At 41.4% G+C, this 11761-nt stretch overlaps 1 protein-coding gene across 1 annotated transcript; it reads right to left on the bottom strand.

The window, feature by feature from the left end:
* Positions 1–213: 213 nt before the first annotated feature.
* hopx (HOP homeobox) lies at positions 214–7740 on the bottom strand. Its single transcript, XM_085788701.1, has 2 exons — positions 7426–7740; positions 214–533 (listed from the first exon to the last, which is right to left on the bottom strand). Exons 1-2 carry the CDS (start codon positions 7570–7572, stop codon positions 456–458), a joined length of 225 nt encoding a protein of 74 aa, XP_085644827.1. The 5' UTR covers positions 7573–7740; the 3' UTR covers positions 214–455.
* Between the last annotated feature and the right edge of the window lie 4021 nt (positions 7741–11761).

Raw genomic sequence — 11761 nt, forward strand, 5'->3', positions numbered from 1 at the left:
GTGAACCGCTTGGCGTCCAGCCCCGCTCCCTGCTGATGGACACGCATGTAAACAAAGACGGAAAACAAAAGCATAACCCCCCCCACCCCCCAAAAAAAAAAACACCCACACCCCTTTTTTTTTTTTTTTTTTGAACATCCCGCCATTGTGTAACTCGGCTTCCTATGGAGGGTATTTGAACCCCAGATGCACAGTAGCACACGTCAGAGTCGGTTTAACTTATAATAACAATATGTTTATTATTTCTGTAAACATGGCGGTTATAATTGGCATCATCATCATCAACACACAAACACCTTCACATTCTGTAAGTTAAAATAGCTTCATAGATACAAAAAAGAGAGATGGACACATGGATGGAGAGGGAGGTGTATGAGGAAGAGGAGGAGGGAGGGATGGGGAGGGAAACGAGGCCAGCGCAGAGCTTCGGGCATCCAGGAGGAGGTCGGGAGGTCTCAGTCCAACACGGAGCCCAGTTCAGCCGGAAGACCCTCGGCCTGCCGCCACTGTGCGTTACGTAGCTTGAACCATTTCTGGAGGAAAGGGGAAAAAAGCATAAATAAATAAATAAAAATAAGAAAGAGGGGGTTAACAGTGGGGGTTTTGTTGGAGAAGAAGACATGCATTTGGCTGCAGAGCCTGAAACACGAGAGTGATGAGGTAACTGGGTCCGGTTGATCCGAAATGCAGCCATGACATGAATATTCCTGAGAAATTATCCAGGTGGAGTTCTGCTATTGTCAGGAGTGATTTGAACCAAAAACACTGACGACTCCAAATGCATTGTTATGCTTTCCTCATCCCCCGGCCACTGTCTACATTTACATGTGGCTTAAACAATGGCTTCGCCCGACTGGAAATAACAACCAGGGGTGTAAATTCAGCTTCCTATACAAAAGTGTTGGACTGGAAACCTAATAGTGCTGTTTACATATGCTGTGGTTATAGAGAGCATCCAAGCAAGACACAACATGGGATTTAGTACATGCACAATATTTTGACGGCTGTCTGTAGCTGTCAGTGCACAGAACAGGTTGGTGCAGTCGTGGTCAAAGCATCACTACACGGGTAAGAAACTGCCATGACATCATAATGAGGAATTAGATGAGTTCATACTAATCTCATGTTTGTATAACAGGATGTAGACAGATTGTGTTATCTTAGTTTAGCATAAAGTCTAATCCCTACACAAACATATGTGAATACAATTATGACAATCTGCAAAGTCTCACCCGGTTTCAAAACATTATTAGTGAACTTGGAGGCTGACAAACTGCGAAAATTAACGTATTAAATCCTCACTCAACTTTTTAAATGGTCATTTTTAGACAGGATTACATATCCGTTTTGTAAAATAGTATGACCTGCAGGGCAGGCTATGCTCTTTAACAACTCAACAACTAGGCCTACACACTAAACTAACATAATGTCCACTGAAAATATTTGGCTAAAGTTATAATAATTTAGCTTAATATTTTGGCATGCAAACGTTAGCATGTTAACTTTATTATCAACAGACACTGAATTGAACACACGCTGATGTCTGGTGATTAATTAAGGCAGTTTTTCATCAAGCAGTCTCTGCATTTGCCTCTAAAACAACTCTGTCTTGTAACGTTCTGTTATTATCTCATAGCGTGGTGAATGTGCAGGTCACAACTTGTCCACCAGAGCGTTTTGAAGTTGTTGGATTGTGTATGATGAGTTTGATGAGGGAAACCAAGAAATCCCATTAGCCTCCGTAGCGTAGCTCTGAGCAGCTCACGGCTCTGCTCCGCCGTTCTAACAAACCTACTGCTACAGTATGACTATAGGGATTATGGCAATGGGCCAATTTGCCAAAATGTTGAACTATCCCTTTAATGTTGTCAGTAGCATTAGCACTAATGTGCCAACATGCTAGTGTTTAGCACGTTACATTACACAGTAAGTATGACACAAGTTAGCAGTTTACAGGATGGCTCAGGTTGATCATCTATAACTGTAACTTAGTGTAGTATTAAGCTTGTAAAAATGGTTTAAATAATGTTGAGGGTTAAGGACTGTGCTGAAGGTTAACATTACCAGCTGTAAAAACCTTCAAGAAACCATGATTCACAGAGAGAAACAAACTGCAGTTATTTTCCTTTCTGGCTCCCGTTGGCTTTATAATCACATTACAGTCACATTTCTTGGTGCATGTAAATGTGGTGGCTGACTCATGCAGACACAGCAGTGACCCTGAGGTGAAGTTGTGTCAGGGAAACCACAGAAAAACGAATGTTTCCATCCAGTTTTAACAGGGAATGTTTGGCACAGACTGGGCCTGTTTCTCTGGATCGAGTTGCCTGTCTGCTCTCCGACCACTCGGCTAATGACGGCATCGACTGCAGCCAGCGCTACGATAGCTACAACACACCCGCGACCCGTTGCCGCATCGCTGTTTTTGCCGTTCAGGTTGTCAAGGGATCCACAACAGAGCTGACATCATTTTGATAACACCGAGGGGAAAGGGAGGGATACGACTCTGAGGCTTCGAGACACACGACCCTGACTCTGATGTGTGTGGAACAGTTTCCACATTTTATACTGAAAACATATTAGATTCCCATTTGGAGGTTTCTGGGTTTGCACTTAAAAAAATACAGGGACGAAATCAGTCTCAGTCTCTAAACTTGGTTTCTCATGCTGCAGGTCTGGCCTTTAAGGGCTTAAGTCTTTAAAAATGTCATTTTCCTCTTCCAGGATTTGAATGGACTTGAATTGCTTTGTACCTTGTATTGTTTCTGGCCCTCTCTCAAAGTACAAAAGTTCTTTGAATGTCTTGTAAAAGCATTACACACATGCCATCTCTGAACAATAATGTCAAGATTTATAATCCTGCTGACCCACACAATGGTGCTTGTGTCATGTTTTCCCCTCGACTAGCACCGGATTACATAACCAGGTCTTTCAAACTTGACTCTACCTTTAAAGCCCTGACTTTGCAGCACAGTAAAACAAATAAAATAAAAAAAAATCTGTGAAAGGAGCTTAAACACGCCGCACAGAAGCTGAAGCACATTGTAAACGTTGTTAATGTGAAACGGGGAGTGGCGGCAGGAGGGAGGGGGGTGTGTTTCCTCAGCTAAACCTCCTCCAATGAGACCTTTGTTAACAAGTCCAAAAACACTCCAACTCCAGGAGGTGTGCTGCAGGAAGAAGAAAAAATAAAACCAGAAAAAAAACATCAGCTGGGAACGAAGTGAGGTCCTTTGATGAGCAGCCAGATCTTTACCTCACTGTGCCTGGACTGGGCCCCCCCATGTCACATTGGCCACAGCTTCTCCAACCTTCCCACACAACAAATAGTAGCTACCAGTCTCTAACACCAGAGGAAGGATTGGGAAGCAGCAGTAGCCTATGGTGCATTAAAAAAAAAGTCATAACCTCTCTTGAAGCAGAAAAAGCTCCAATTTAAACCTCGGTGGGCAGAGCCAAATAGTAAAACCCATCTGCTGTCATGGTAATGACAGGGTGAAGATGCATGGGGCTTGGCTGTAATAGAGTTAGATGCAGTTAACTAAATCAAATTGGTATCTTTTCTGTCTTTTCTTGTTCTTTGCATGTCCACTCAAAGATACATCTTGACGGTCACACCGAGGCTTGATGTCTGGGCGACACATTTTGGCGAATGAGTTCAAGATATTTCGACAGTTGGCGACATGCACATCACCACAATGCATCTGCTAAAAATACAGTGCTTTGTATGACAGCTGATCAGCAAGCCTCCACAACCAATAGTTACCCATAAACCTCCTCTTTCTGCAAAGATTCACATGGGTCCTTATAACTGTTCTCACATCTGATCAAAGTGACTGGTTTGGATCACCTCAGGCTGCAAAATAAAACTTCTGGCCGAACATGTACCTGAGTTCTTGGCCCAACTCTGGCACGTAGCTACACTTTCAGAGTCCAGCTGTTATCCTTCAGTATTAACTGACAGCTGGAATATTTTCTGTACTGCACAGCACATCAGTCCAGATGTAGGAGTAGCATCAGATAATGGTGCTGTGTATGGGCCAGATTTGGGCCGTAGAACCGGGCCAGAAGAAAACAAACATGTGGCTCAACTTGGCCAGATTTGTTTAGCTAACTCGGAGCGCAGATGTCTATTGGATGCATGAATCCCACCATAGAGATTAAGGATTAAAGTATTTTCTCCCAACGTAACTGCTGTTGGATCACAACCAATTATTCTAACTATCAATTAATCTGCTAAGTTTTTATGAGCAATCGATTAACTTCTCGGTCTTTAAAGCACCGGGAAAAGGTTAGAAATGTCTGCTGCAATTTCCTCCGGCTCAAGGTGATGTTATCTAGCCTAAATATATTGAATTTTCTACAATTAAGACAGGAAAATTTTGTGAATTTTCACAATTAAGAAGCTGGAACCAGCAGATGTTTGTCATTACAGCTTGAAAACTGAATTAAACCATTATTCAGTTATCAAAAACAGTTGCCAATTCTCTGTCAATCAATTAATGGACTAGCCGTTGCAGCTCTAAACCACAGGGATTGAAGAATTAAGTCTGAAAGATGCAACAACTATCGTATGATATGAAATTCTTCTTGTTTAAATCACAGGGAAAACTCCACACAGCAGCTGTTTACACATCAGCATGAAATGTGCAGCAGATTTAATGTTCCCTGAGAAATCTGGAGGAACTGGTTTGTGGAGTCGAAGTGGAAAAACGAGCAACGCAAAACATGTGTCTGACGCAAACACACACAAGTCATTGATTGGTGAAATGTTTGTACTGAGAGAGCTAATTATGAAAAGGACACATGTTCCACGCCATGTGAGAGCTCCGCCTCTCTCTCTCGCTCTCTCTACAGCAGCCTCAACCCGTCTGTCTGCTCACAAACACAAAGACCGGCAGAAATTTGCCTATAAAATGAACCCGATGTTTTGCTTCGACTCCAACAGAGGACAGAATTTACATGCAGGGCTTTAACTCCCAACAAGTACAGCTAAACTCACAGTGGCGTTGTTTGCCTGTCAAATTGCCAACAGCAATAACAACCGACTCGTTTCATCTTAAAGTAAAACATCCGTCACTCCTGTAGAGAGAGATTTCTTTTCTTTTTTTTTTACAGTGACCTATCCATGAGAGGAATGCTACTGGAGGTGCCTGCAAAGCTTCAGATGTTGTTATCCGTGCTCTGAAGCTTCACATCTGGCTCCTGATGTGACAGTTGCCTCAGACTTCTCAGTGTACAGTAGGCCAAAGGCATTCCTCACGATCCAGGATGGTGGGAGTGCTATAACGTGTGGGAGAGGAGGGCGAGTGAGCGAGGAGACTAAATACCTCAGGAATAATGTGTTGGGGTTTGATATCTATATATAAAACTAAATGACAGTCACCGAGTGCAACAACATCTTTAAATCTTACTCCACTCTAGCCTGTCTGGTCAAAACAAATCAAAACAAGCTGGTGGATAGCAAAACAATATATAGTATGGATATTTATAATCAGTTTTCTTTGGTGATTTTCAATTATATTTACATCCTGAACAGTGTCATACAACTTGCATGATGTGATTATGATACAATTGTCTCATCCTGACAATTATGAACTCATAAGAAAACATTTTCTAGTTCTTTAGTGTTTGTTTTCTAATGATTTTTAACATCAGACGTCGTTACTGTAGTGAATGTACTGTTGAAACTGAAGGGACAGATGTACAAGACATCTCAATTCACATCATAACTTATACTTATACCTGACCCTTATACTGTAAGTTTTTCCACTGATGATGTGGTTGAAAGCTCCAGAAAACTGACCTTGATTCAAGGTTATTCTGAAGTTTCACATTAAAACCTCAGAGTTGGTTAGGGGTTGGGGTTAGAGTCTGGTTTGCATGATTTTTTAAACCTGTTTCTGTGTCATTACAGTGACTGAAACTAGTGCTACAACAGAGGCCCATCTAAGCGTCAGGTGCTGTAAACTCATTAATAATTAATAAATAAAGTTTACAATCAGATTAACCCAGAGTAATATACCCAGGTTGCATTAAGCTGTGTTGCATTTGAGGAACCAGAGTGTGAGTTGTTTCTCCTTGTAAAGTGACTGAGGACGTGATTCTCACCAAACATATGACCTCTTCACCCTGAACAGACGAATCACTGTTTGACTGTGTGAAGTGAACAAGTCGTTCTCAGAGCTGAAAAAGCAGCAGGAAACTCGACTCTGACGTGACTTCACCATGAAGGAAGAAAGAAAAAAACGACCTGGAGCTGCTCCGCTGACGATCAATGAGGCGCTGCCTTGTGATCGGATGATTATTTCATCCTTCACTGTGACAGAAACACTGACCAGCACCGCCACTGTCCACAAACCTGCTCCATTCACTGTCAGTGGAGCGGCACCAGGTTGGACATTTCAGATTAAAGGTCTTGTTTTTCTTTTAGAAAAGAAAAAAGAAACACCCTCTTCCTGCAGTCAAATACTTTGTGTCAGTGCCTTTAGAAGTATTTCCTCAGATATCACCTGACTGAGGCGCTGATAGTGACGATGATAACCCTCATGACTCTGCAAAGTCTCTTTACACCAAGCTGTGATACCATAAAGTCAAGTTTCCTGAGTCGAGATCTTGTGTTTTTAAAGTCACAGCTGGAAACTCATGTCAAACCTCTGAAAACCGCACAGAAGTCAAATACCAACTAATGATAACAAAAACATCTAGTAAAGTACTGTGGTAAAGTGCACTCCCACTTGGACTGGCACTCCACTGCATTTCTGTAATATAAAGATAAAGAATATAATTTATCACATAAATGCCTAGTTATTCTCTTTTATCAACCGGACCAGTCACCTAATGAAAAATTAGCAAAATTACACATACACAATTTAACAGAGGCATGTTCTTAATGAATGCCCTATACCTTTATCCTTTGTAATAAATGTATAGATATACACTTGGATTCCTATATTAATGGGCTATTACTTGTACTGGAGTCTTGTTACATTGTGATATCGGTGTTTCTGAATACTGATACTTAATCTTCCAGCACAGGAGAAAACCAATCAATACACTTCCTATAGGAAACTTGTTTTACATCTCTTGTTGGACTGCAGACAGACCGGAGACTAACTGTCCTTATGGGGGGAAAAAATGATTTTATGACAAGTATAATAGTGGAAACTATAAGTCTATATGGGTCCTAGAGAAGACATAAATCATCAGTTATTACCAAGCACAAGCAGTGTTACTAATGATTACAGCAGTTCAATCAGTGGTTTCATATCCTCTTCAAACTCTGAACGTCCTGTTTGTGTGCAAATCTGCAGCAAACATCTATAAATAAGTCAAAAACATCAGGAAATCATCATCACTACATTCCTGCTCGCAGAAACTGAAAGATTGTGACTGTGAGAACTGAAATAGGAGGTTTCCACTCACTTGTGTGTCCTCCTCTGACAGTCCACACTCCGCAGCCACCAGCATGAGCTCCGTGCCATCCGGATGCTTGCAGCCTTTGAAACTGTCCTCCAGCACTTTGATCTGTTCCTCCGACAGGTTCAGACACTGCATCGATTTAGAAGCCATATTCCTTATAGCTAGTTCGTCCTTGTTGTAATAAGAAAAAACAAAAATATTCAGCCTCAGTCAGTCAGAGCTCCGGTGTCGGCGCCGCGGTGCGCAGAGGACGCACAGCCGGGTGAAGGAGCGTGGAAGCGGCGGATGATCGGTGACAGCTCGGCGGGGAGCGGGAGAGTGTGTGAGGGCGGCAGCTACAGCCTGTGACTGTGGGAGTTGAGTGTGTGTGTTTGAAGCTTTTACTACTGTCAACAGAGGCACGTCATGCATGAGGCCAGTCCCACCAGCAGGACCCACCCACAAACACTGGAACCGGACTGGACCGCAAAACATGCAGCACATAGGGCAGCAGAGCATATAGTGTGGCCTAATGTGGCAATAAGAAAACTAAACCAAGTGAGATAGATAAACGTTTGATTGATTTAGACAAGAATAAAAAGTTAATACAGTAGGCTAATTGAAGTTTCTGAATAGGCCTATTATTAATGTGACTTAATAATAGCCAAGCCAACCATGAACTTCCTATCATTTTAGGAGACAGCATAATCTTGGTGAAAATTTGTGCAGTGTTGAGTGTTGGTTTCAGCCCTTATGTGCTGTTTCAGATATCAGACAGGCCAAAGGCCACTGGGAGGCGCCAAAATCACCTCAAAAATATTCTTGTCGAGATATGTAGCCTACCAAATAACATTGTAGGCTATTTTATATTGTACACAAAATCCCCCTAAATGATGATGATCCAGGTGATTAAACTGTACTCCATCTTGAATTTAGAAGGAGGAGTCACATGAGGGGTCATGTCAACCATAGACTATTGACATGACAAAGGCCACGTGACGTCAATTAAATGTATTTTATTTAGTGACATTAAAGATGGAAACAAGTGTAGACATTGACATTTCTTTCTCATAAAATTACATTAAAATAATAATAAAGAAAAAAAAGTCATAGGCCACTATTCAAAGCTACTCAACGGGGGAACTTTTTGGTTAGTTTCTAACTGGCAAATCTTTCTGATTTCCTTCAGTGTTGTCATAATGAGTTGCCAGGCAACCAGTGGCACAGAAGTTTCACCACCTTAGTTACTGTTGCTATGCCTGATGAACATTCCGTATTAGTTTAACACCTTTACGTCAATGTTTACAGCGCTACAAGGCTAAGTGAGATTCTCAGTTCTTTTTTAAATGACTGCTTAAGTCCTTGGTTTTAGAGAGATTTAAGAAAGATCCTCTAGTTTTATGTTTATGTTTATAGCTCGGTCGCTAATCAGGCTAACATGTGTCCTTTTAATTGATTGAAAATGTCTTTGGCTAGCTTTTTGCTAAGCATCTTAACAAGCTAAAAGTTAATTTAGCTACCCCGCACAATTCCTTCGTTTACTTAATTTAGCCTACCTGTGAGCTGGCTAAACAGATGCTTGATAAAGGTAGGCTATATGTTGATATAATGAACTCGTTTGTTTTTCTGTTTCCTTGTCTGGTGTGTCTCTGTTCCCTTTAGTTTTTTCTTAAAGTAGCTATTTGATTATTCTAAATTTAGATTTTCTGATTTATTTTTACACGCACATTGATAAACAAAAATATGAGTTGTAAAATGAATTGTCCTACTGGGTGTTGAAATTTGAAGCTTTCAATTAAACCTAAGTTAGTCTAATCACCTGCTAGCTTTAGTGTGATACTGAACATGAGAGTGGTACCAATGCTTGGCAAGAAATGTAATAAGCTACATGTATTTCCAAAAATGTTCACCGTTTCCTAAAGATTTAGCTGTAATGTACCAAACACTGCTGATGAAGACAGTATAAAAGCTTTATAAAAATAAAGGTCACTGGAAATATAATTGCCAAAGTACACATAGGAATATTATGTAACATATGAACATAAAAATCCAATTGGCTCAATATTCACTATAGCGTCACGACCATTTGCTCATAGGCTATTGTGTGAGTCCCAGGGGAGCGTTTAGGTTTAAACAAGGATACAGGCTGGCTCAGCTGGAGCCTGAAATAATCCAAGGATAAAGGATTTATTTACACTATATTTTAAGATTAATCTGACTCTGTTTATGTTCATGCATCTCATCCACTCTCATTACAGAACATGTTGACTGACTTGAGGAGGGCACAATGCTTTGGGAGCCGCCTGTTCTAGCATGACAACAAAGATAAGATACCCCCCCTTCTACAATCTTCAACACACAAACACGACACACACACACCCTAAAAACACTTTCCTCACCAGCAATTGTTATTACGCAATTTTAACTGCACTAGAAATGAGCGGAATATTTACATGACTCACTTTGATGAGATAAACACAGACTGTTATGGTGATTTTGTGGCAAAGGAAACATCCCGACCGACCATGTTGAATTTCACATGGTAGAAACAGTAAATAGCGGCCTGATAATGCATCTGTATCCTCAACACACACACACACAAACACACCACAGAGTTCCCTTTGATGCTATCTTTGGATTTTGATTAGACCCATAATTATGTGGTACTCTCACTGAAAGCTTGACTTAAGCCACTGCAAAGCTTTCTGGGTGATTTCCTCCTGCCTGCCAAATAATGTCTCGCCCACACGAATCCATACAAAAACCTCACCTGTGATACAGACGGTAAGTTATGATGAATTCAGACGCTCCTTCTATCCTTTAATGCAGCCATCTTTGCAGCGTTGTTTACCGTCTATCTGAGGTCTAATCGCTGGGCTTTTAGGTGTCTAGAAACTGTTTATTTCCTACTCTATCCCTCTTTTTTTCCGACAGTCAACAACCACTTGTGAAAATGCTTAAAGGGATAGTTCAACATTTTGGCAAATTGGCCCGTTATCATAATTCCTATATATTTAGGAGTAGATTGTTACCTTTAATTATCTAAAAAAAAGCTATTTTTAGAACAGCAGAGCAGAGCTATGCTATGGAGGCTAATGGGATTTCTTGGTTTCCCTCATCAAACTCATCAAATACACAATCAAACAACTCCAAAACGCTCTGGTGGACAAATATGAAATAATAAAAATGTTACGAGTTGTTTTTTAGGCAAATACAGAGACTGCTTGCCAAAAAACTGTCCCTGAAGGCAACGTGCATCAGCGGTTTTGCATGAATTTACCTCTAAAACGACTCGGTCTCGTAACATTCTGTTATTATCTCATAGCGTGGTGAATGTGCAGGTCACAACTTGTCCACCAGAGCGTTTTGGAGTTGTTGGATTGTGTATTTGATGAGTTTGATGAGGGAAACCAAGAAATCCCATTAGCCTCCGTAGCGTAGCTCTGAGCAGCTCGCGGCTCTGCTCCACTGTTCTAAAAATAGCTTGCACCAACAATTAAAGGTAAAAAACCTACTCCTGAGACTACAGTATAGGGATTGTGACAATGGGCAAAGTTGCCAAAATGTTGAACTATCCCTTTAAAATGCAGGACTGTTCTCTGTCCAGCTCGACTGTGGTGTCGCTTGTTTATTGTGAAATCGCAACCTGACACACTCAGAGGAAATTACCTCAAAATGCAAGATTTCATGGGCGTGAGTCAGGGTGGGGGGTGGCGGGTGGTTGATATGTGATAGCCAGCAGGACCTCAGGCTGGAAAAGCTGAGAACAAAATGAAGTCGGAAGTCAGTGTGTTGACCTGGAAGTCGACTTCCAAGGGCTGAATTTCTCCGGTTTGTTTAGTTTGCGAATCCAAATTTATCTCTGACCTCCCACTGCTCTTCTTGCAGAACTCTACCTCTATATATTGCAAAGGGCTGTGTTGTTGTCGGACCTTCTCGTAGCCCCTGAACGCAGCTATAAAAGCCGTTTCAGACGTTGCACTACACAAGCAGAGTTTGATGAATGATTGAATATCATCCCCCTCCTACACACCACAGCATATGTTGATCCTGCCGATAACAAGCTGTTGTTTTATGGCGGACAAACATAATTTGTGGGATTCAGTGGAAAAGGCCTCGTCGTCGGGTAAATAAAAACTGCCGCCGTCCGAGCTGATTGGCTGCTGCAGATCGCTCCGGTCGTATTTTGAAGATAAGAAAAGTAAATCCTATCTGAAGGTTCAAAGTTCACACCGAGCGCCTGATGGTGTCGGAGATGTTTCTGCACATGACACCAAGTAGAACAGTACTATCTTTTACTGTTTGTCAGTGAACGTATCGCCTGTTTGTCGTCTCTGTGGGAAAAAACACATTTTCTACT

Source organism: Trachurus japonicus, chromosome 10, assembly GCF_045865225.1.
Source record: "Trachurus japonicus isolate A0001 chromosome 10, Traja_1.0".
Classification (NCBI taxonomy): Eukaryota; Metazoa; Chordata; class Actinopteri; order Carangiformes; family Carangidae; genus Trachurus; species Trachurus japonicus.